At 34.2% G+C, this 27,551-nt stretch overlaps 1 protein-coding gene across 2 annotated transcripts in view; it reads left to right on the top strand.

The window, feature by feature from the left end:
* LOC129949194 (putative uncharacterized protein DDB_G0281251) overlaps positions 1-21,593 on the top strand; it is a 157,913-nt gene extending 136,320 nt beyond the window's left edge. For both annotated transcript variants that reach the window (XM_056060482.1, XM_056060481.1), the window contains exon 7: positions 17,907-21,593. In XM_056060482.1, the coding sequence (XP_055916457.1) occupies positions 17,907-18,347 (441 nt within the window). In that variant the 3' untranslated portion in view covers positions 18,348-21,593. The remainder of the gene's footprint in view (positions 1-17,906) is intronic.
* The last annotated feature ends 5,958 nt before the right edge of the window (positions 21,594-27,551 follow it).

Genomic DNA, 27,551 nt, shown 5'->3' with positions numbered 1-27,551 from the left:
TTAGCCTAACGACATAATTTATGGATAGACGCGTGTCATATAACTTCAGGCTTAGTGAAGATTAGCTTAAACATAATTTTTAGATAATTCATTCAGTTTATTTTAACCAAAATGATGTATGATCACCAAAATTATATATTAATTAAGTTATTATCCCACGTTATCATATGGTTCTAGCCTACAAACAAAAGAATTATATAGTTTTATTACAAATGAATATTTATACCTTTCTATTAACTTTAAACAAACAATTAATTTTAATGGTGTTGACAAAATCCTATCTAATAGCTGTCAAATGTTTCCTCTTAAATACTTATTTATATTTAATTCCCAATACCCTTTCATATAAAAACAAAAATTAAACAAAATCTGCATTTACCGGAAAGAAATATCTTATGCCACACAACTGGTTGACGAGGAACCATTTCAAAAAACATAATAATTAAAACGGTCTTTGACCCAATATATGACTTTGAACTTTCAGTTTTTTGAGCCACATTGCATAAGGCTCGTGGCTCGAGTTGGATATTATCTTAAGTTTGTTATTTTTGTTTGGTTCGTATTAATCGAACCAAACTTGTGATCTCTTTTAAGCTTTAAAAATCGAGCAATAAACTGGTTTAACTCCTCTTCGTTTAAGGTATTGATTTTATTATCATTTGATATTATGAAACGCGAAACTTACATTTACATTTTTGTGAACGTCATAATTAAGTTTAGTTTAAAATAAAAAAAAGCTATTTTGGGATTTGTTTAAAATAATATATTGAACTGGGCGTTTTAAAGACTAAATTAATTATCAAAATGTGTTGGATAAACTGAGTAAACTGAAGCGAATATTTTCTTCAAAACCTTATAACGGGTGATATTGATTTTAATGTATTGAAAATGATTAACGTTTAAAAACACGTGTTTGTTATTTTGTTTATAAACACAATTTTGTTTTGTTAATACTTGAAGTTTTATTTCCTCGTGTTTTAGTACCTACCTCATGATTATCATCCTTGGATTTTTGTCTCCTTCTCACATAAAAACGGGTTTTAAAAATGTCTTTTATAATGGCTATAATTTTCAGTAGTTGTAAAATTGAATGTGAAATCTTTTAAAAATCGACCATTAAAAACTTCGCCATAGCTACAAATTTAATTTTAGTGGGGGCTTATTACTTACTTACTAACTTAAGGTGGCGCTACAGTCCTGTGTGAACTAGGGCCTCCGCCTCACCCAACAAACTTCTCCTAGCTAGATGTCTCCAGTTTCGCGCTCCAAGTTGGGTGAGGTCACTTTCCACTTGTGCGCGCCACCTGATTCACATTCTTCCTCTACTGCGCTGTCCTGTGGGTGTGGATTCGAGGACTTTCCGGGCCGGTGCATTGATTTCCATGCGCTCTACTCGACGCAGCCATCTTAGTCGTTGGACTTTTACCCTTCTAGCTAAGTTTACGTCGCTGTACAGCCCTTATATCCATCTTTACCTCCAGATTACACTAAGAACTTTTCTCTCGAAGCGATCCAAGGTGCTTTCATCCGCTTTTGTCATTGCCCATGGTTCTGCACCTTATAGCAGGACGGGGATTATGAGCGTCTTATAGAACGAACCTTTGGTCCCTCCAGAGAGAGCTTTGCTACTGAATTGCTTTCTTAGCCCGAAGAAACAGCGGTTAGTAAAAGTTATTCTTCGTTTGATCTCAGCACTGGTGTTGTTTTCTGCGTTTACAGCGGAGCTTAGGTAGGTAGATAAAGTCATTGACTACTTCAAAGTTAGGTCTGTCTATGATGACGTTTTGACCAAGGCGTCAGTGTTTTAGGTCCTTTCTTGACGAAATCATGTACTTTGTTTTGCCCTAATTTGCCGTTAAACCCATTTTTGACGCCTCTGCCTCAATACTCACAAAAGCCTTATTGACATCTCGTTGAGTTCTTCCAATTATGTCAATGTCAAAAGCATGTGCTAGTAATTGGACAGACTTTTGAAAGATAGTGCCTCTAGTGTTGAAATGTGAGCTCTGCACTATTCTTTCAAGTAAGCATCACCTTGTCTAAAACCTTTTTTGATATCAAAAAGTTCTGTTAAGTTGTTTCCAACCTTTATAGAGCAGCGTGAATTCTCCATGGTCATACTGCACAAACGGACGAGTTTGGCAGGGATGCCAAAACTAGCATGGCTCTATACGCCCGTGCCTGTAGATGCTGTCATATGCGGTCTTGAAATCGATAAAAATATGGTGGATGTCGATTTGGTGTTCTTGGGTTTCTTCCAGGATCTGCCGTAGTATGAATATTTGATCAACTGTGAGCTTTGCTGGTCTAAAACAACACTGATAAGGGCCTACTTGGTTGTTGACGATGGGCTTAAGACGTTCACATATTACGGCAGAGAAGATTTTATAGGCGATGTTAAGTAGAGTCATTCCTTTATAGTTGGTGCGGTTAGAGGTTCCCTTTTTTCAGGATCGGGCAAACAACACTGCCGGTTCCATTCATCGGGTATGCTTTCTTCCGACCATATCTGACAGATAAGTTGATGCATGCTCCTAACCAACTTATCTCCAGCTGCTTTAGAGAGCTCGTCATTCAAGCCATCCGCTCCAGCGGCTTTATTAGACTTCAACTTAGATATGGCAATCTTTACTTCGTCCAAGTTGGGAGGGTGGGATTGTTGGCTTTCGTCGTCTGTGTTGAATGGATCATCCTGCCTGACAGCGGAATTCGGTTCGTTGTCGCCGTTATACATTCTGCAGAAGTCGTCCTTCCATATCCTCAGCATTGACTGCGGTTCCACTATGATGTTCCTACTTTCGTCTTTGCAGCCTTCGGTTCTAGGTTTATGGACTTGAGAATTTCGTTTCAACTGTTCATAAAACTTTCGAACTTCATTCCTGATTTTAAACCTCTCAACATCTTCGACCGCACGCTTCTCATGCCCTCTCTTTTTCCTTCTGAGAAGTCGGCGTTCCTCTCGCCTCTTCTGCTCGTAGAGCTCATGAGCAGGTCTCGTCCTTTTATGCAGCGCCGCTTTGCGTGCCTGTTGTTTGGCTGCATTTGGATGCCGACATTCCTCATCAAACCAGGGGTTCCTTGTTGGTGGCTGTTTGAAACCCAGCACATCAGAGGCGGCTTCTCTGATTGCATCTTGGCAATGTTGCCACTGGTTTTCGATTCATTATGTTGGCGGCAGAGAACTTCGAGAGAGGTTACTTGTAACTCGGTCGGAAAAGGATTTGGCGATCTCTTGTGATTGTAGCTTTTTGATGTTGTACCTTCACCCAGCACCTCCCTGTTTTGCCTTGGGTCTGGAAACCCGAAGTGCTACCTTGGCTACAACGATGTAGTGGTCCGAGTCGATGTTAGCTCCTCGGAAAGTTCGTACATCCTTGATGCTGGAAGCGTGTCTGGCGTCGATCACAATATGTTTAATCTGGTTGACGGTAGATTGAGCTGGAGAACTCCAAGTTCCTTTGTGGATGTTGATGTACCATGACGTTTCGCCCCGCAGCAAAATCTATGAGTCTGAATCCGTTGTCGGAAGTGTTGTCGTGCAGGCTCTTTTAACCGATTATTCCACCAAAGATGTCTTCCCTTCCTAGCTTGGCATTCAAATCATTATCAATAGCTGAAATATTTTAGAGGCATAGAGTGACTGATGACTTATGACTTATCTGGGTCGCCGTAAAGCACCTTCTTGGTCGGTAATAATGAAATACCGGTGGAAAAAAATGTGCTTTTCGAAAAAGTCAGTGAAGTGACAAAATAAAAATTGTTTTAAAATGAGGCGGATGCAACTATAACAGGGAATTAACTGAGCTGCCGGAATATGTCTAATAATTTCTTATACCCGAAATAATATGATATTGATGTTGGCGAGGTTCATTTTCAATAAGACGATGCGAGTTACCTACCACATAAGCAACAAAACAATCGCAATTTTGTATGAAAAGTTTCATGACCCTGTTATTTCTCAAGGAGGTGGTCACTTTTTGACCATCGATATCTTGTAATTTAACATCTTGAGATATTTCTCACAGCAAAATAAAGATTTATTGATTTTGAGAATTATTTGAATATCACTACGGGGACTAGTTTACTTAAAAGTAGATACTAAAGGATTCGAATTCCTTTCATAAGTACCAAATAGTTGTACGTCAGTTACAATATCATTCTCAATCTCCTCGAAAGCCCTCGTTCAAAGCACTATTTTAAGCATTTACACATTCTTATGACTTTTTATGTTTTTTGTTGTAATGGAAGAATGCCAAAATGTCTAATGCCTAATATGTCATTATTTCAGCATTCATTTTAATAATGCAGTTACACATTACTTAAAACAAACGCACGCGTTAGTTAATTGAGTTTATAATTTACATACACTCATATTTTGCTATATTTATATAGAGTACATTATTTTCCTTCTACGTCTCCACCTTTAAAATTTTTTCCTCGCAACGTGATTTCAAGAACGAAAATGATGCCATTATTATTATTTTTTATTTTTATTTGGGACTATGTCCTGTCATCTAAGCACTTTGCTTAAGGTGGTTTGAAAACGTCCGCTCGTAAGGGGACACGCTGAAAAGAATTCTTTGAAATCATAACAGGTTTTCTTGGGCAGCAACCACAACACTATGTTGAGACGAAAGTAGGCCTGCCACAAGATAAAGATGTAGTTATACCTTTATGAAGCATAAAAATGTCTTCGTCGATTGCTCGAAAATAGTGATTTGATCCTTATTTCTGTTTTTATGCAAATGTAAAATGCGTGTTTTGGTATTCGATGATACTTTTTTTGTTCAGAGAAACCGACGACACACATTCCTCAAAATTACAGTAGAGCTGCAAATTAGTAAATTATTGACTTAATTCAGTTAAAATCCAATCCACTTGTTAATAATTGTCTTTAAGGCAGAACCCTTTCATCTACGTATCAGATCAAGTTCTTGTCACTAAAAAGTGTAATAAGTAGTTTCCTATTTATTTCCTTATTCACATCAAATATTCAAGGCTATTATAATTCTGTCAATTATTAAAGAAATATTTTTAAAACATATTATAAAGAGCTTTGTTTGTATCAGTATATGTATGTACCATTCTTAGACTATACACAATTGTACTGAGCATTGGTCGCGGGCAATATTTTGTATTCGTATGAAGACAATAGAATCGATTGCATCACAAATGGTTAGCTAGCGGTATGCGGTATATAATTCAAGAATGGTTTCATGTAGAGGTTTCTTTTGATGATCTTACACAACCATCAGGTACAATTTAAATTGGCTCAAATATTTTCTCTATATCATAACATTTGAAAAACTTCAAATTACGGCAACGTTCTGGAAAAATGCTTGACAAAAATCTGCTAACAAAAAACAATGGCACTATAAGTTCAGATATTTTATTGAACATCATTTTAAAAAGTTTGTTGCACGTATAGAATGACTTTAAGGATAATTCTGTCAATGCATTCAATTGTGTACCATATTTTTGTAATGGGGGTAGAATATAATAGTGTTATAAGGAAATAAAATAATATGTTAGATAAGATGACGGAAATAAGTAGGTGTACTCAATTTGCTTTAATATTAAAATAAGTTCTTTTCGTCTTTAAGATAATGTACGAGACTAGTGTTTTGTGAATAACCTTAGTAACAAGTCTTGGATTTAATCTTTGCCTGTGCCATGTAAAACCTCTTGCGAGGAATTGCCATGTCCTCCATTCTTTTAATGTTATGAAAAGTGCTTTCTCAAATTAGCTGTTCGAATTCGGTTTAAAACTGTAGGTCCTCCTCATCCCTGATAACATTACTCGCAAACAGGAATGGCTGAGAGTTGTAAATCCTGAGGCCCTAGTTCTCAAAAGGCTTTTGCATTACCAAGTTTTTTAAAAGGGTTTTCCAATAAGGACTTGCCACCTTTTCTTTCAAAATCGCAAACTGTTTGAGATATTTTAGAAACTTTACTATTGGTTTGAAGTACAATCAAAATATTTAGGATTATAATTCGACATAGTTCGAATGTGTCACTGTGGGCACGTTTTTCAGCGGCCAAATCGTTGAGCACAATTATCATTTTTTCGGCCATATATTTCGCTCAAAACGGCCGTTATTTCGCTGCCAATGTCGGCTCTTTCCATTTCCAATTTCTTGAGATAGCACGCTCATCAGACTTAGGCTTCAAAAAATTGATTATAAGGTGAGGCTATATAGTGTGTGGCATACTATACTAAGTCTAAATTCTTTCAAAAATAATAAATAATATTGGCACGATAACGCGACGATCGTTATACTTACTAACTTTCTTAGTTCCTCATACTTGGTAAGTCCGTTGGGGACCACTTAAGGGGCATAGGGCCTCTGCTACGCCTACGCGCCATCGTGTACGGTTTCCGGAGATGTGTTTCAGCTCCCTCCAACTCTTGCCTATCGACGATGATTCCTCCTCAACTGTCCTGCGCCATGTGCTTCTCGGTCGTAAAGCTCTTCTTCCTTCTTGTGTGAGCGGCTTCCACTGCATTGCTTGGCCTGCAATGCAGTCGTTACTTTTCCGAAGCGTATGTCCAATCCAATGCCACTTACGTCTTCGTATTATAGATTCTATAGGTTCCTGACCTGTCCTTCTATGAATTTAAAATACGGTTTGGACAGAAAATCCTTAGGATATTACGAAGACATATATTTACAAAAGTTACAGCTTTCTTGTTATGGCTGAAGTAACCTTCCAAGTGCTGCACCCATAAAGAAGCACAGATTCGACATTTGTGCGAAATTGTTGTAGCTTTGTTCTTAAGCTGATAGAGTTATTCCTCCAAATTTTTGACATCATACCGAGCTCCGCTTTTGCTTTGCGGATGCTGCAGATGACATCTTGCTCAGTTTCGCCTTCGATGAAAACGATACTTTTCAGGTATTGGAAGCTCTCCACTTTTTCCACCGGTTGCGAGAAAATATTTATTTGAGAGGGTAGTCTTGTTCCGAGGCTGATCAATTTTGTTTTTCCGGAATTCATATTCAGCCCCACAACTACTGCTTCTGTCTCCACACTTGTTGTCCTTTGATGGAGATCCATGATCCTATGAGAGAGTAAGAAAACATCGTTCGCGTAACCCAAATGCTTTAAGTAGGATGTCAAAGTTCATTTTATTCCTCCGCTACCTGACAGAGCTGAGTGCAGTACATCGCTTATCACCAACAAAAACAATATTGGCAATAGAATACAGCCCTGTCCGACTCCGCTTCGGATTTCAAAATCATCTGACTTACCATCTTGCAGAACGTGACACTTGGATCCATCATATGTTGCTTTAATAATTGCAATACGTTTTTCTAGGATGCCTCTCCTCCACAAAGCTAACCAGATATACTCCCTGTTAACGCAATAATGATCCGCAGGGTGTTGCTATGATCAATACAGGAGTATCCAGCGCGGAATTCTGTTTGTGAGGCATCGAGTGTGGCCTCAAGGTGTTCTCTGATGCGTTCCAGTATGAGTTTTGCTACTATTTTGGCAACAACAGGTAGAACACAAATTCCTCTCCAGTTTTCGCACATTGTAAGATCTCCTTTTTTTATAAGCTTGACGATAATTCCCTTCTTCCATTTACGGGGGAAGCTTTCGATGGTCCAGGCTTCTTTTATGAACGGATGAAGCAGTTCACTTGAGTCCTACCGCTTTGTTGTTCCTAAGTGCTTTAATTGCGGCAACTATCTCATCATTACTGGAAGGTGCGGTGCGGATTCGGGGATTAGTTTCTTCAGGCCCTTCAAAGGTGTCGGATGCAAGTTGTTTGGAAACACTCGGTTTAAAACCGAAGAAAAGTGTTCTTTCCACCTTCTGGCTTGCCCTTCCACCGAACTTATCACAGTACCGTCTACTTCTTTCACTAGGTGTTGCTTTAAGCTGTGCGTACCCGTCAGCTCTTTGGTTATTCTGTAAACGTTCCTGCTGTCGCACCTGTTTGCAGCATCTTCTGCTTCTTGCGCCAATGCGTTTATGTAGTTACGCTTGTCGCGGCGCACCTCTCTCTTTTTCATGCAATACAAAGACTCCAGCTCGTTTCTTTCTCCATCTTGTACAGCAGTTATTCAAGCCCTTAACTGTTTGCGTTCGTTGATCGTTGCCCAAAATTCTTCTGAAAGTCAAATGTTTTTGCTTTCTTTTTTCCGACCGACTTTGTCTGTTTCGTACATCCAAGAGACTACTTCTAAAGCGTTGACTAATCGCGAAGTGGTAAATTTGGTTGTCCGTCGACACCCAGCTAATGGTATGACAAAGTTTGTGCTCAAACATAGTGCCACCAACCACAAGGCTATTGGCGTTGCAGAAGTCAATGAACCTCTAACCATTATCATTGCAATTGCCGACTCGGTGAGCATCCATTACATGCCTTAGCCCGGGTCTCCCATAACCAAAATTATATCTCCGCGGGGAGTGTTGTTGTAGGCGGATCCTAGTTGACTATAAAAGCATTCTTTCTCTTCATCAGATGTAACTCCGTCGGTCCGTAACACTGTATAATTGTGACGGGTCGTACTCTACTCTAAAACCTAGCTTTAATAAGCCTTTCGCCAAGGGGTTCCCACGAAATAAGGCTTCTGGTTGCCGTTTTTGTAAGGAGTAAGCCAACTTTAGCTTCTCGAGCGTTTCCTATGTCATGACCACAGTAGAGCAGTGCAGTGTTACGCTTCGGTGACTTGTATTTGCCAGATCCCAACTATCGCACTTCGCTTAACCCTAAGATATCTATCCTGTACTGCATAAATTCTCTCTCTAATTTGAGGGATCTGCCATTGTGCCTTCACTTCCTGCGTGCAGAAGCGTCTTCACATTCCGAAAACGAATCTTTTTTCCGATTACAATAGCCAAAAGTTGTCAACGAGCTATCATTAATTATCCGAGGCGTAATTTTGGTTTCTGTTGGGGGACGTTGTTCAGTTACGAAGAGTGCTAATCTCCGTAACCTATCCTGAAGAGTCAGGTAACTTCGCCTTTGTAATTTTTGCTAACTTATGTATATTGGAATACACAAATCATTGCCCGGGGGCCACCACGAGGAGGTAAAGCAAGAACTTTGACATGAGAACTACCCGATCTACCATGCCGCAGGCACCCGAAATCGTTCGTTATCGTCGAAGAAAAATACTGTCCAATAACTTCGCCAGTCCGGCATGCAAAACACACCAAATAGTTATATTTTTCTGATCAAATAATGGTTCTTGAAGAAAATTTGGAGCTAACGCTGTTCAGTTGCTGTCACCGACTCCGAATTTCGGTACAGTTTAGAACAGGCAGGAATTAACACGAAGATCTCTAGCATGACAGTCCTACACATTTACCATCACGCCACGGTTGTTGTTTTCAAAACATTCGAAGCTAAAAACTGAATCTGCGTCAAAGTATTTAATGCTTTAAAACAATTGTACCGAATAACTTTTGGGTTTAGTTATCATAAAGAACGTTTCCAACTCAAACAATCAACAAATCCGCGTATTGGCTAGGAACGAATTTCCAAACCTTTTTCTTAATATATTTTTTAAATCTATCAAAATCTCAAGTTTCCTTTCAAATCCTAAAAAAATCGTTCGCAAGTGTGCTTTTTTTTAGCTGTTAAAAAGTTTATTTTTTTTTGGGTTGACAATACTTAAACTTAAACTAAGTAAACTTTCCAAAAATAAACATTGTTCAAGTCTTACTCGAGTATGTCAACTATTACTACTTTTCTATATCAATTGTTTCTATGCCTTCACGGTTCCTCTTAAAAGCTTTAATAATTATCACATTCATTCGAGCCAAAATGAAGAGAAAATATAAATCTTATCAAAACCCGAGGGAAGGATTACTGTCCAGTTCAGGGAACATGGCGCGCAGGAAGACATCGAGATCGTACGAAGCCAAGAAAAACGACGAGGATGAGGATGTGAGGAGGTATGAAAAAACGGGCGCTGTTCGATTGTGTTTTGCCGATCAATTTAGTTGTTCAGTTTTTGACCTGGTTAACCTTTTGTAGAGTGGTAGGCAGATATAGATAGTTATTCTTAGCGTGGGCATATTACGCTTCTGATCAGTGATCATACCCCAAGAATATACAGCCATCGCCTGACCGATCAGCCAACCGGATCATTCTTGCCACAGCAGACAGAGGCAAAGTTGGTTTGGTACAGTAATTCCTTATACCTACTCGTATATAGAAGCAAAAGAAGCCAACCAATTTTTTGTTGTCTTGAATTTTTTTGTTTCTTTTTTTAAAAGGTAAACTGCCCCCGGGGCACGCTAGTTGTAAAAATACAATTGGAAGAGAAGAAAACTTTACGCCAAGGGAAGGTGGCTGCGGTGAAAAAAAGAGTAAGGTAAGGTAACCACTGGCTGCTGCTGCTGCTGCCATTGCTGTCACACTGAATATGCTAAGATTGCTAACGTGAAAGACGGGCGCGGTCCACGAGGCAGTGCAACTCTCAAGAGTTCGAAAGTTGATAACACAGTTGGCCGCAACCGGCCTAAGAAGACAATTTCAAATGATTCAGACCATAACCAAACAAGAATGAGCAGACGACCGATGACGACGGACGACGATGACGACGAAGGCGAAGAAGACGAATACGACAACAATACCAGAGCAGGATGAGCATCAAGAGCACCAGTTTAAGGTGTACCGATGAAAGGCAACAACGACCACGCTAGACAAAAGGGAACACATTGTACTCAAATGCAAGAAAGACAGGACCGTATCTTAAAGTCGAAAGAGCGATCTACTTTAAAATTTTGAATTCAAACAACAGAAGTTGCTCGGCAACGTTTTTCCTCCCAGACTCTGCGACTTAAGCAAAACGTCAAAAAAGTTATTTCTCATTAAAAAGCCTTAACAATCAAAAGAAAAACTAGATAAAATAAATTGATGGTGGTTATGAAACTTTAAGAACACAGCCAATCCTGATGGATATTCGAATTCTTTAATTTGTTAAATCTCCATAGAGAGGTAACGTTCTTGTTTTTTTTCGCGCCCTCTAAAGCTTTTTTGTGAATGCTTCCCTGTGATATCAACGATCAACTGCTACCTACCTTTGCGCTTTGCCACTGCTTCAGCAGCAACAACACCATACTACCTCATCAATGGCATCAGTATCATCAACATGATCATTAGGTTACTGTGGGGATGAGGAAAGAGATAGGGACAGAGTTAAAGAATTCTCTATGCCAGCAACCTTTGATATAACCCTGAAACTGAAACGCAAAAAGACTTTGGTTATGGGGTCGGTTTCGTCGATCTGTTCTATTTGGTTATGGTCCTTTTTATTCTTTGAGCTGAGCTCAGCGATACCTTCTTTGGACTAGATGGGAATTACTTACAAAAAGTAGTTTGGGTCATATCATTAGTTGGACGAACTATAGCTTTAGGTCAGACACTAGAGCATCTTGTGTGACTTTTTAAGGGCAACTTTGGAATTTTTGTTAAGGTTTTTCATTTTTTAAGACTAAGAGATCTATCAGCAAAATGTTTAGTATTATAAACATTTTACAACAATTCTTTCTAGAAACAAAAAAATTAATTTAGAGTTACTTATAAAATGTAATAACAACAGTTTTTTCAGATTTAAAATTATGATTAACTAATTGGTAAAACGGATTAAATAGTTAAACTAAAAACTGACGACTTCAAGTACACATTTATTTGGTTATTACTCTGATTACATTTAAATTTTATAAATTACAATACACTTTTAATCAACCTCTTATTCGTTTACACAAATAAATATACATATTTCGATATTTCTCCATAAAAACGTTTGTTTTAAATATTATTTAATCGTGTCATCAAAAGCCATCTATATAATCAGTTGGTCCTACAATTTTCTGTCAACAAAGTAATCAAAGCGCCATCTATTCGTGACTTACAAAAGTTATATGAAATAAACATTGTCAATCATTTAATTTTTCCATTTTAAAAATATTAAGGCTTGGGTTGTGCTACCACAGAAAACACACAATATCCAGACCCTATTGGTCCTAACCGTGGCAACAAAATCAATTCAATAATAGGGCCAGGATATAAGTTAGCAGCCCCCCTAATTAACTTCAACGTTATAAAATGTTTTATTAAACTTCTAATAACAAAATAAAATATTTTATTCATAATAACAGAAAATAAGTATTATCGATTTTTACCGTTAGTTTCGTCACAATAAAAACCGTTTTTTTTAATATATGGCTTTTCATAAAAATAGCAGTACATGACAAAGTACTGGATTTATTACTTAAGAAGTAATGAGAAACTGTAAAAAGTTATATAAAAGTATACACATAATGTTAGCTTACAATTAGTACTTTGTTGAATAACCATTGTTTTTATGACAGCTTCGCATCTACGTGGCATCGAGTCCACTAAAACCTGACACATCTCGATTGGTATTGCTTTACACGAATCACGCACTGATTCCCACAATTCTTTCGAATTCTTGGGTTTTAATTTATGAACTGCGTTCTTAACATCCCTCCACAAGTTTTCGAAGGGGTTAAGGTCGGGAGAGTGTGCGGGTTACTCCATAACGGATAGCTTCTTCTGAGCAAACCATGATTTTGCATTTTTTGACGTATGCTTTGGGTCATAGTCTTGTGGGTATACCCAAACCAACGGCATTTTCTCTTCAGCATAGGGTACCATAACCGCCTCGATAATTTTCACATACTCGGTTGCATCCCTTATACTCCCAATGGGGTTAATAGGCCCGACTCCGTAATATGAAAAGCAAGCCCATATCAACATTTTTCCTCCACCATGCTTCTCTGTTTTTATAGGGTACCGTGAATCGTTTGCTACATTTTGGGGTCTTCTTACATATTCTCGACGACCCTTGGAACCAAAACGGACGACTTTGCTTTTATCGCTCCACAGAAAATTGCTCAATTTCTCTTTTGCCCATTCTCTTTGCACTTTGGCAAACTCCATTCTCTTTGCCACATGCCTTTTCGTCAAAATGGTACCTTGAGTGGACTTCGGGCTGGTAACTTCGCTTTAAAAGACGTCTTGGTATTGCGACAGCTCTAACAGACAGTTGAAGTCCATTTCTTATTTTCCAAGAGCCTATGGTAGGGATCTGTTTTGCTAGCTGAACAATTTTTCTGTCAGTTCTTTCAGTAGTCATCCTTTTTATGCCTCGCTTTTTCGGTTTATTTTGCCATTTTAAGGCGTTACTGACCATTTTTGCTGAGCAGCCTAGGATGTCTTAAATATTTTGGTAGGTTTTTCCCTCCAAAGTAAGTTTTCGAATTTCTTCGGTGCAAAGTCTCGACCGTCCCATTGTTTATTTTTGAGCTTATATTTATTAATTTTTATATGCTAGCATGTTACTTATACTTAAAACTTTAAATAGTGGAATATTTATTTATCAAATCAAAAATCAAGAGCACTGCTATTTTTTTGAACACTCTATATCCAGAGAGTATGAAATGATGTGTGTTCACCTCACCGGAAGAAGTAAAGTATAACTTCAAGCTAAAAGCCTCTAATATGAAAACGAAAGACTGTTAGATGCAAGTAACATGTTAAGTTTTTTGTAAGAATTTCCGTCATTTAAATAATTGACAATCTAATAAAATGTGACCAGCACTGTTATTTTCATGAACACAACTGTACGCCTGTGCTTCCGTACGTTCGCAACGTTTTTTTCGTCGTCCATAGCTCAAGAACCAGAAGAGATATCACCTTCAAATTATTTTGTTATACAGATAATAAGGCAAAAAATACAGAAAGGGCTCTCAAGAAACTTGCGTGGGTGGTTTTTGTTACCAAAGCAATTTAAAAAAAGGTGAACATTTTGGTTAACTCTAAATATCTCATGAACCAAAAACGCTAGAGACTTGAATAAAATTTTATATAATGTATTGTCACGTGATACAAAACAAGTATATTTTTTTAAAAGAAATGAAATTAACGGTGTTTATTATAAAACAAAAAAACTGAAAAAAAAAATTTGTCACCTCAAAAATTTGACGAATACAAAATAATTGTATCTATAAAACAATTTTGTGCAACGAAAAATAAAATTTTTAACGTTTGGTAAAATTTTAATAAAAATCGAATTGACAGTTTTTTTATAAAAAATAAAAACTTAAAAAACTTTAATAAAAATTGATTTATGACGCAAATATCTTTTCAATACTTTGAGATATTGGCCCAGAACTACTTTTATCTTTTAAAACATATTGTTGTCAACATTTCACAAAACTTTGAGAAAAATCAAATTGACAATTTTTTTTATAAAAAATAAAACCCTAAAAAAACATTACTCAAAGTTGGTAAAAATTGAATTTCGACTCAAATATCTTTTCAAAAATTTGAGATTATGGTTTCGAACTAATTTTAACTTATAAGAAATATTGTTTTCAAAATTCGGAAAAACAAATTGGGAGTTTTTTTACAAAAAATAAAAAAAAATCTAAACAAGAAAATTAATAAAAGTTGCCAAAAATTGATTTTCGATTCAAATATCTTTTTAAAACTTTGAGATATTGGCTTTAAACTACTTTTATGTTTTAAAAAATATTGTTGTCCATAGTCATGAAAATTTTAAGAAAAATCGAATTGACACTTTTCTTTCTTTTTCGTAATTTTTATTTTATAAAAATCCATTAGTCCGTTATTTCATAAAAAAAATAAAATCTACAAAAAATAGTACACTAATTTGGTAAGAATTGATGTTCGGTTCTTGATATCTCTCAAATTAATTTCATTCATCCAATTTGTAAAAATTGAAGAAATGCTACTTAAATTGTTAAAAATTTAATTTCGACTAAAAATCTATTTTCAAACTTAGCTATTTCTTTATATGAAAAATATTGCTGGTGAGATGAAAATTTGTAAGAATAATTCAACTAACAACTTTTTTAACCCAACACGAAAACCTAGAAACTTTTAAGCAAGACAAATCGACAGACGAGATGAGAAGTTATCAGTGTGAGTCGCATCCCAGCCTCTTTTTTTTGTCTTAAGTAATTGATGGGCTCATTGCACGCCATTTTTGTAAATAAGAGATGAGGGTAATTGATTTCGAAAATTGCACTCTTTGGCAATATATAGCACTTTAGGGCCAAGTTATAGTTAGACAACCCAAGCTCAAATTGACATTCCAAATAATTAAATCTTTGGTTAAATACTGTTCATTATTAAATAAAAGATGGAGGCAGATCTTTCTTCTACGTGTCTTAGGTCATTAGTAATGATTACAATATCGAAGCTCATTTTACTTTCATTTTTCACCAAAATTTGACATTATTTTCAGGATAAATTTATAGAAAAGCAAAATATTACAAAATATTTATCAAGTAAGCTTAAATGTATTTATAAGATGATTTTTGTATAAAAAATCCTTAGAATTTAGGTTCTAAAAAAGAGTTCTTATGAGGAGAATAAAGTAAAGAGCATTTATCCGAGTTTAACTGTATTTAAGACATTTCTATACATGAACATTATGCAACCACCTTCATTGGATTAGTAATTACCTTTCGGATCGTTCAATGCAAATAGTATTCGATGGTTTCAAGTCTGAAAACCACAAAAAATAAATGGTGGTATGCCTCAAGGCTCGGTTCTGTCCCCAACACTTTTTCATTTTTGCTAATGGCCTTCTGTTTGCAACTTCTTATCCAATACATTCAGGCCTATTCTGCTATTCATCGGGGGGAAATTTTACTTGAATTTTCACTAATCATTATTCTGCTATTCATTCGAATTGAATCTGTAACGTCGGTAATACTGCGCGGTATTTTTCTATTCACGTGAAGGCATTCAATTTTAAACAACTTATCGTTACGTGTTTAACAATTTACTAGGGAGTCCAAAATTTTAAATCTTTCTTTTCGTTTTGCTAACTTATGAATTGCTAATTGCCTTTTATTAAAAAATGAGCATCTAAACATGTCTTAAAATTGACGGTACGTCTAAATAAACAAAAAAAAACGGATCTATTAATTGGAATTCCCAACTTTTGGCTGGACCATTCCACCCACTGATCTTATAAGAATATTTGTACAGATTTTATATGGATTCAGCAATTTGCTAAAAATTCAAAGCAGCCATTCCATGATTTTAACTTAAGTCAATTGTTAAGAAGTAGTTCTATATTAAAATCGAATTGAAATTTAGTAAATCGAACGTTTCTCTTATCACCTATACTAAGACTACCTGCTACTGGTTTCATTTCACGCCAGAAGATTAGCCCTCAGCTCCTACTCTAATATAATTATAGATACGTTCTAACAAAAAGAATTTATACATTGGCATTGCTTTTGTTTCAAAAATGTTATTACCCACAACATATGTTTGTTGGATATTATTGAATATTACTAAAAATCACCAAAGATCTTACTTTAATCGATGTTAGCTTTATGCAGAATGAAAACGATGTGTCGGTTTATATTTACATATTTTATTGATGGTAAAATTTATGGTATCAAATATTTTAGAAGCTCAATTTTAAGGTATTAGCATAATGCTACTTGATATTCATTTCAATTTTAAAGGTTTTTAACTAGTTTCATTTAATGTACTTATCTCAATATATCTAACTTAACACCCTAAATATAACATAAAGTCAAACCTGCTTAAAAGAAACCAGTTTATCTGAAAGAGAAAATTCGCTTATGTGCATACCCCGGGTACCTTGAACATAAAAGCGCAAAATTTTGAACAATATAGTAAATTGTTAAATCCATTTTTAGCAATTTGCTAAGCTTAAAAGATGATTTACTTAATTTTGACATCTTCCTATCTCTTAAAAATTTGCTAAAGCTTAAAATACAGAATGGCTTTTAACAATTTGCTAGATCCCTATGACATCTGTACAATTATTCTTGTAAGAGCAGTGGATGGAATGGCCAAGTCAACAGTTGGGAATTCCAATTAATAGGTCCGTTTAATAGTTTTTGCTTTGTTTATTTTATCAAACTGTCGATTTTTAGACATGTTTGGATGCTCGTTTTTTAATAAAAGATAATAAGCAATTTACTAGTTAGCAAAACTCCCTTAGTCCAAAACTAGTAAATTGTTAAACCCTTAAAAATAGGTTGTTTAAAGTTTCGCGTGATTTGAAAAATTTTATAAGATTAATAAAAAACAATTGTTCTTAGCATTAAATCTGCATTTTATATAATTTTATAATCGGCTTAAGTGACAAAAGTTTTCACACATTTTTACTCTTAAGTGATATTTTTTTTTAACCTAAGTGGGTTTTGCGAGAAACCCACTTAAAATGGAGGAAATACCGTGACATTTAGGCATACATTTTTATAAATTTATACTTTTGTTTTTAAATTGTGTAATTCACCTTATCTTAACTCAATAATGAACTAACCATACCATTGAAATAAAAATAAAAGAACAATAATAAACCATTCAACCTTACATGATTGGGCGCGCAGAGTTAATAGCGGCAGCGATAAGATCATGCTATTGCTACCCGAAGGCGCGTGCCCACTTGCAAACATCTATCCCATACGCTATATATTCCAAACAACAACTATTATGTACTGGTTTTTCGTTCCATATGCTGCAACTTCGCAGATTCGGATTCATCTTCGCATCCTCGAACCCACCTCGCGCAACCATTATGTTCCTGCCTCTCTGAAAGAGTTGCAAGAACCCATGCCAGTGTGTGCTTATGTGCATTATTTTCAATCGTCTTATTATCGATTATTCCTACAGATTTACTCAATATTGCTAGTAGCAGCTCTAGAACTGGTTACCACAGAGTGGTGTGGTGCTGTGACTGTGGCACATGCCACAGCAGGCAGCAGTGGGCAATCATCATTATGTTTTATGTTCCTTATACTCTGGCAACACAATCTTTTAAATCTAGTATTATTATACTCGTAGATATTCAAGTTGGCAATTTTAACAAGGCTTCTTCATCTTATTTTCATTTCAGAACTTCCGAGAACAGTGCATTGATGGTTCTGGCCTACCCCTACTCACAGAAGATCACCTTATGAACCAATTGGGCATGAAACTCGGACCTGCTCTAAAACTTAAATCTATGTTGGCTAAGAAATTGGGTGGACCTTGTCCATGTGTATCGTGTTCGTCACAGGCACAACTACTGGCTGCAGCACAAGCTGCGGCCGTAACGGTAGCAACATCTTCCACATCAGCTGTACCGACGCCACCTAGTGGAATCACAGGTACAAATCAACATCATCAACAGACACAGCAATTTAATGCTAGAAACTCTGCCACCTGCAACCACAGCATAAGTCAAACTCCATCAACAACGGCTTCGGCGGCGGTGGTGGCAGTGGCAATGGCCCAGAGGAAAAATAGTTCCTGTGGAAGTATTCCGCGACCAAGTAGCGCGGATTCAGAAAGTTAGTTTCTGATGTTTGTAAATTTCTTTATTTTTTGTATATAATTCTTATCTTTTTATTTTAATTTTTTTTAAATTCATTAGTAACTTTTTTCTAATGACTTATATCCTCCAAATAAGGATATTAAAAAAAAAAAAAACAAAAATTGTAAAAATATAATAAGTTGTATATTTTTGTATTTCAACAAGTCTAAAGGTCTTCCATGAAGTTGTAGTTAAGTTGTCGTTGACGAATTAAATTTAAATAATCCTTAATAACTTTGCTATAAATCACCATTAAGACTGGAGCACACATAAAAGTTGAATTTTTTTCTTCAGGATTATACTTTTTAGTTTTCATTTTTCTTGCGTAAAACTACTATACTATTTAGAAAACCACTTATTATTATATTGATTAAAAAAAAAACAATTGAAAAATAATTTATAGAAGTTTTAAATATCGCATTTATTTAGACAGAGTTGCACAAAAATTGTTTCCTTTTTCATACGTTAAGTTTTTATGTTATCCAAAAATATGAATATCCAATATCCTCGGACAGGGAAACTTTTAAACGTTGGGGTTGATAACAGTTGTTTATTAACGCTGGTTATCCAAAAGTTTAAAAATTACATGTTTATTAATACAGTCAAACTTCTTTATAATGAACCTTCAAGGGAACACAAAATTGCTTCTATGAAAAATTCGTTCTTTAATTTTTTCAAAAAAAGTATACAAAAAATTAATTTTATGTTTTTTTGTATGTCTTCTTATTTTTTAATAAAACATATCAATTTTCGATTGCTTATGAACAGTTCATTTTTGTTTTATTATAAAAATCTTCCAATTTAGTAAGGTAAAGATATATGTACATCATCTGAGGTTTCATCTCTTGTTTCAATAAAACTTCGAATATTATATATCAAATGCAGCTCTCATATAATTATCGTTGGGTTTTTTTTCGAATAAATTCGATTTCAGCACTGACATCTAATGAGCTGTTGACTTCTGTTTGAATTTTCTTCGAAAAACTTTATAATTTTGCATTCATTGTTTAAAATTGTCGACAATGTACTAAACGATACACCAAATTTTTCTGCAACATCTTTTTTCTTTTCTCCCCTTTTAACTTTTCAGTCATCGATAATTTCTCTGATACCGGAATAGCTTTGCGCTTCGACATTTTGGCAACAATTCTAGAACTTAAAATGGTAACTCAAACAATTTCTGATACACATCTTTAAGAAAATTCTTCCCAAAACGGGGAGTTGCCTTTTAAAATAAGGAATAAAAATCGTAGTAAACTTTGTTTTCAAATTTGAAAATTGACATTTCGTTATAAAGAAACAACTTTGCTTTCGGGCCACAAAATTAGTTTCTTATAAAGAGAATTTACTATAAAGAATTTCGTTATAAAGAACCTAATTCGTAAGGGATATTTCTTAAGGGGAAGGGGAATAAAATGAAGTTCGTAATAAAGAAGTTTGACTGTAGTTGCTGTTTTTAAATACAAATTACATAAACAATGCAGCTGCATGGGTAAACGATGTCCTAAATCCTTGTCCATATTAAAATTAGTTCTTTAGCCGTACTTTTCTTTAATTGTCAGGTTAATATTAGAAACGCGACTTATTTCTGATTTAGAGTTCAAATTGATACCTATAATATCGGGTTTTTCAATAGGGACTTGACAACAAACTTTGAACGCTCCCTTTTAAATAATCACCAGTAATGTCAGTGTACTTTTTTAAGTAAATTCAACATTTTTGTCATGATAAAATACAAAAACGAGGAACGTATCCAAATTATAAAAATGTTCTACTTATTCGTAGTCGGTGACCTTAAGAACGTTTTTGGCTCTTTTTTTGGTCAATGGTTTTACCACTTCACCCACAAAAAATAACTGTTTGGTGTGGTTTGCATGCCTTCCTGGGGTGTTATTGGGTCATATTTTGCCTTCGACGAACTATCGTCACGTTACTTTGAATGGCCAGCCACGACAAGCCATTTATGGAAGAGCAAGTAATCTCGATTGGCCACCTCGTTCGAACGGTTTAACGCCTCTTAACTATTTTCTTTGGGGCTTTACTTTAAGTCATTGGTCTTTGCTAACACGCCGAAGACTCGATATGTGTAACCAAGTCAGGGAATATTGGTTTGAAACGTACTTCTTTCATTGTTGAAGTACAACGATAAGATCCGATGATAACATTTTTGAAACACCTCAACTGGTTTCCGTTTAATTTAAAAACAAAAATTGTCAAGTTCTTATTGCAAGGCCCTTTACTTAATTAAAACTTAATAGTTATGAAAAATGTATATTAATGATATCACATTGAACGCTGTTACTACTCAACCGATCCTAAGATTGTAAGAATTTAAGTACATTAAGTCTAGCTTGAGAGGTAGATGAAATAATGGATTTAAAAATATTGCACTTAAGATTTGTTTATAAAAACTCATTTTCTCTCTTTTTTGCCCAAATCGACCCAAAAGTAAGACAATTATTTGTATGGAGATTGCAAACTTAATGCGAGTAAAGCTTGAAAATGATCCATCCATTTATGAATATTAGAAACAGTTAAATAGGATCTAATCGGAATAAATTATGAATAGGATTGCCCAACTGATTCTGTTGATACTGTTTTCCAAAATGTGAATAAAAACGCAGCCGTGAATTTTTTCTTCAGTTTTCATAAACCATTTGGATTATTTGGAATGCCGTCACATGTTTTAACCCATACATAAATTATGTACCGTTTAATATTTGTCTTAGCAAAAGATCTCTAGAAATGGTACGAAGAAACTTTTGTCAACTAGAGAGATCGTCTAGGAAAAATCGCTTACCACGTATTCTAATGGGAGCATTCATTTCAAAAAAGTTTTTGATATTGTATTGGTTTGGCTTTAGTGTTGACTTAAAGCTAAGCTCAAGGCCAAACAATGTCCTTTTGGGCCTTAGACTTAGAAAATCTATGCTTCTTCCATGACATACTCATGTGTAAGAAGGCCAACATTTATATTCGCAATAGGTTTCAAATAAATTCTTTGCATTCATTAGACCGAAAATTTAATATCTGACCTTTTTCGCATTATTAAGAATGGCTTATCTCAAATTTAATTCAACATGTACTAAAAAAGTTACAGCAACGAGTGGACTGGTCAGCCAGTCCACGATCACAAATTCGTTTATCGTGTAACTTAAGCAAACCCCCGAAAAGCATTTTGTCTCTGTCGCCATTAAATTACTAACTTAAATTTCTTTCAATTTTTTTTAACAAAAGTCAGCCAAAGCGATATAACTTATGTTTAACTAATATTTGTACTTTAAATATACAAAGTTTATAAATTGATATTTTACATTTAATTGTATTCCGCCCAACTACAAACTCAACTGCTTTGACATTAAGGACTTCAGAGAATTCGTTCAACATATTATAACATAAGAAATATTGTTTTAAAAAGACGACCGAATGCAACTTCAGTATAATTATAACTCAAGTGTTAAGTACTTAAATAGATAATTTAAATTTTGTACATATACAAAGATTCTTATAATAAACTTTTAAAATGTTTGTTTATATAAACTAGTCAATAATATTCTTTTCCACATTAAATAAACAATTTATTGTTAGGACATTTAAAAATACACCCGGCTATGTTAAATGCAATTTATGTATGAAATATTGTAAATTGGTTTTTATTTTATATAAAATATATATAAATTTAGAAGAAAAAAAAACAAATACAAATGTTTTCTTTAACGAAATAATCCCAAAAAAAAAATATTTTGTTATATAAATTTTAAGAATCATCTTTATTGATTAAATATCAACATTATCTAAGTCCCGATGTCTTTAAAAGTCCTTAATAATGTAAGCTTAATGTAATGAATTTTAAATAAAACTCTTTAAATAGACAATAAATTATACAAATACAATTTAAACAAAAATATATATAAATATATATAAATTTGAAACAAAATAAAAAAACAACTAGAAATATTTTTATGAGACTAAACAATAATTTACGTTATTATATATAATTTCAACAGTATTTATACAAAAATGAATGATAATAAAACATGAAATTATATACATACTTGCATATACGTACATATTTAGGAAGGAATTTTTATTGTGTATGTGTTTTTTTAGTAAAATGCATTTGTACAATAAACAAAGTAATGAAAACAATTAAATATTGTTTTATTTAAGAAGATTGATCCATATAAGGTAAAGTAAGTAAGGTAGGGTGTATTCATAAATTTCAGCCTAACTAAGAACTGTGTTATCTACATTCATAGAGTCAGATTTTAGATCGAACTAACCTAGTCTAACTGCAGTACCCACCGTTCATAAACGTCAGACTGTTGTCAGCGTCGGGCAGAATTGTCCAGCGGGAAAGAGAAAAAAGAATGCACCCAAAACCGAGTTTTCGGCAAAAAGTTTTCAAAAACCCGAAAATCTTTTACAGAGAACATTTACATGTTTTCATTTAACATTTAAATTTGTTTAACACCAACTGTCAAATTTTGTATTGAAAAAAATTGTGAGTTTTGTTCTTTTCAAATTAAAATAAAATGAATTCTAACCAATTCAAATTGATCTTAATACATAAAAAGAAAGTTGAACAAATATGAAGATTTTGTTAAAACAAATTTTATCTCATGCCTCTATCATAAAAGAACGTCGTTTTCTTTTGGAAACTCTGGGACTCCGAAAGAAAAGAAGAGCTTTAATATTTTATGCAGGTACGTACCAGCACTTTTTGGGAACATAAAATACAAGTATCTAAACGGTGATGAGTATTTTAAACAACATTTCAGAATGAGCCACAGAACTTTCGATATACTCTGCAATGTACTAAAGGATCTGGAAATAAATACTTAATCATTTTTAACTTAGCCCTTATGTAGGTACTTAGTTGATTTTCAGGAAGACAAAGATTTGTACGTGCTCCAAAAGAACGAATGGGATTCCGTCATTGAGTGGTTTAACAAACGTTTCGACACTAACATACAAAAAACTCCCATTCATACTTATTCTCCTCTACAAATGAACTTATTGCCTTTCTCATATCTCCCAAACCCTTGTGATTGAACGGAGTAACCGAAAGTCTTTCTCCAGGTAGAAAGCAAAAGCGTCGAACATATTTGTGGTTACGAGTTCGAAAACGCATCCCTTGGAAACGTCATTACGAAGTATGAGCAAGTCTTCCTCGTTCTTGGCGTGACGACCGCCAGTAACCATAGTTAATTCCGGTTCCTCGCTTAATAAAGAGCTTTTAAAACTCATCATAAAAGAACCGCAATTTTTTCTGCTGCCATATCCATATTCTGTAAATAAAAAACGAACAGCAATAATTCTTATTTTGTAAGGAATTTGTATAAACAATATTACTTACCACGACCAAATTTATTTCACAATAAAATATTTGTTTTGACAGCAGCCATCAGCTGTTTTGTTTACATTAATTTGAGTGCTGAATGTTTAGAAAAGTTTGTTTGTTTAGTTCAACTTTGAATTGCCACTAGTTTTCGAGAGGTTTTATTATAAGACTTGTGGTTTACGAAAACTTGTAGTTTACCAAAAATGTATGGGAAAACTTGAGTTTTCGATGCAGGTTTTCGGCGAAAACCAATAATTTTGCGAAAGCCGGGATTTGGACCAATGGCGGATCCACGGGGGGGTCGTAGGGGTCATGACCCCCCCCTGGGAGATAATTTGTTTGCTTTTTCGTAAGAATTCCCTTCAATTCAAAACTAATCGTATTGCGTTAATGGATATGACCCCCATTATATTTTGAATTATTTATTTTTTTGTATATGAAAACAAAATTTGTATTTTACTTCCTTAAACTTTGTTGCTAAAAGTACTACTTTTGACTGGAGATTGTACCAGGAACATAATATGAATCGGATATTCAGCCCTATTCCAAAAACACAGAACAAATTCATCAACTTTTGACCAATTGACGAACCAGGGGGGGGTCATATGAGCCAAAAAGCTTTTACAGTTAAGTGGTATAAGTAAAGATTTCATTAAAAGATTTATTAGTAATTTAACGACATTCACCAAAAAGTGGTTTGCTGTCAAAAACAGCTCAAATTTTTATTTTCGCTCAATTTAGAATTTGAAAAAAACTTTAGTCATGCTTTAAATTATTTTCATAAAAATTGTTTCTAAGAAAAAGTGCAAATATTCAAGTTCTTAAGAAGAAACCTTGAATAAGAGATCATCAATTTTATATTAAGTTGACTTTGAATTCCTTAAACTAGCCTTCAATTTAATTATTACATTTTTTTGACACACATAAATAGTGAACATTGAACTATATAGCAAGTTTTGCACTAGTAAAAAATTTCAAACTAGAGTTTTTAATCAAATATGACATTACGACGGTAGAGAAGTCGAAAAAAGTGGGTACCTCGATTCCTTCCGTCTGTCTGTCTTTCCTTTCCCCTACAGTCCAAACAATTGTTCTGATTGAAATTAAGATTTTCAGCTGATAAGTTTAGGGAGTTTTTATGATTTTATTAATACAAAAAATAACAGCAGTCCCCACACAAATTTTATGGTTCTAACATGTGATTTTTCTAAAACTTTCTCAAAACTTTGTGTTCTTAATTTGGCTTCTTTCTACAAGAAAAACACATTTTAGTATTGCCCCAGAAGGGTACCCCTCCAAAAAATCTTTTTTTTTAGTTTTCTCAAGAACTAATGGAACGATTTTAAGATTCTTCTCTTTCTGTGCAAGTTCTTGTCAATGATCAAATTGATGATGATTTTTTATGATCAAAAATGTTTTTTTTTTATTTTTAATAAAATACAAATTTTGTTTACAAAACTCGATATCTCAGAAAGGGGACAACGTTTTTTTACGAAATTTAAATGTAAAATGTTCATATATTTAAGAGCTCTTTATTTATTGCTTATACCAAAAATATTTTGAAGACAAAATTTAAAATGAATTTCGAGGAAAAATAGGTTAATCTAGATTTTTTGACAAATAAAATGGCATTTAAATTTTTGAGAAGAACTTATTTTGGAGGTACATTTTTAAATCTTAAAATATAGGCAATATTTTTAAACAGACTTTTTGGAAGAAATTATCAAGTTCTTGCGACCCAGTCGTGCATTTCATTTCTTTCAAAACTGGTTTTCTGTTGAATACAAAAGATCTTAAAAAATTAAATAAATCTACTTTTTGAAGTGAATTTGCTTTGGATGCTATAGAACAGATATTCAAACACGAATTTAAATAATACAAATGTCCCAAAAAATCAAGTGACACTTTTGTTAAACTAATGGCTAAGTGAAAAACATAATAAACATTTCATATCTATTGGTATAAAAGCTTTGAAACGTGTAATTTTTGAGTGCTACAATACTTTTCTTCCCAACTTATTTGTTTACTTACCTTACTTTGTTTTAATTTATTTTTTTTAGATAAATTATGCTCTTAAATACAACTATTTCCTTGAATTCAAGAACCAAACCTTTTTGTAACTACAATTTTTAAGTTTTGTTGACGCCTTTATAAGATCCAAATACGAGTTAGCAGATTGATAACGATAGTAATAAGAGATTCCCGGAAATTGAGTTCGAAAAACTACGTCAAAAAAGCCCGACATTTTAACATTCAGATCCTCTCTCATTTTCTGGATTTTTAAATTTTTGCAGCGTTCTTGGCATTATTAGAAATGAAAACAATAGAATTCAAAATAATTTCATACATTTCGGCGCGAAATGCACCAAAACCCATTTAAGCTATTGTATTTTAGCTATTAAATATGGCATATTTAGACAACTGTTCGAATCTTGAAATGCTTTCATATGAGGGTTCTAAATAATTTGATAGCTAAAGTTGTCATTTTAGCAATTATTAAATTTTGTCAGTATCCTTTACAAAACATTAGAGAACATTTTTAAGGGGTGAGTAAAAACTCATCTAAGTGTGTGACCCCCCCCTGATGAAAAGTCTGGATCCGCCCTTGATTTGGACTTGGCCTATGAGTCAGACCTTTTAGTTTACTGCAGACATTCTGTATTGGGAGTGCGTTCACAAATGCATCAGAGAAGAAATGCGATTGTATTACTGCGTTTAAGAATACACCCGTAACCATTTTGGCTTTTACTGATTTATTAAAAATCATGTAAAATATAAGTATTTAAAGACAAATTGAAAATAGTGATTTCAAGTTGGTAAAGCTGGCATTTTGACAATGGTCGTTGCATTGTCGTAATAATCCTTTAATCATATCTTTAATAATATTATTAAGGATTGCTTAATTTCTACAGACGTTTTGTTCCCAAATATACTCAGACCCAAGCTCCTCTTAAAAACAAAAAAGAATGATAAAACAAAGGAACTATATAACCAATTCAACACAACTTGCAAAATCATAATTTTTCATTCAACTAAAAGCTGAACTTTGTTATTCTGTAATTTTTTTATTTTTTGCACAATTACATTTTTCGTGTGTTTACAAATTGGTAAAGGAATAAGTATTAGTTAATTAAAATAAATCATTGGCAACCTCCTGTATTCTTTTCAAAAAAGTTATCAACAATTGAACAACAATTGAAGCTGTCAACAGTTAAGAAAAGTTCTGAAAAACATTTAACAATCCCAAATCAAGTTATGTCAAAACATAAATGAAGATGAACGAACCCATTAAAAACAGAATCAAGTCAAACATTTTCAACTTTATCCCTCAACTATCCATATTAACCATACAAAAGTCAAAAATCTAAATTTTCAACTTTGACAGTACCTCAAGCCTCACCTTCAGCTTTAAATTAAAAAAAAATGAAAATGTTCAGATCCAAGAACATCAATCTATACCCAACATCTTTTTATCGATTTCAAGGCCGCATATGACAGCATCTACAGGGAAGAGCTGTATAGAGCCATGTCTAGTTTTGGCATCCCTGCCAAAATCGTCAGTTTGTTCAGGATGATTATATGAATAATTCACGCAACTCCATAAAGGTGGGAAACAACTAAACTGAACCTTTCGATGTCAAAAACGGTTTTAGACAAGGTGATGCACTGTCATGCGATTTTTGTACGTCGTACTTAAAAGAATAGTGCAGAACACCCACGTCAACACTAGAGGCACTATCTTTCAAAAGTCTGTCTAATTACTTGCATATGCTGATGACATTGACGTAATCGGAAAACAAAGTACATACTATCATCAAAAAGGGAATTACAACACCGACGCG

This window comes from Eupeodes corollae, chromosome 3, assembly GCF_945859685.1.
Source record: "Eupeodes corollae chromosome 3, idEupCoro1.1, whole genome shotgun sequence".
NCBI classification, from domain to species: Eukaryota; Metazoa; Arthropoda; class Insecta; order Diptera; family Syrphidae; genus Eupeodes; species Eupeodes corollae.
This window is presented reverse-complemented; position numbering and strand designations above follow the sequence as displayed.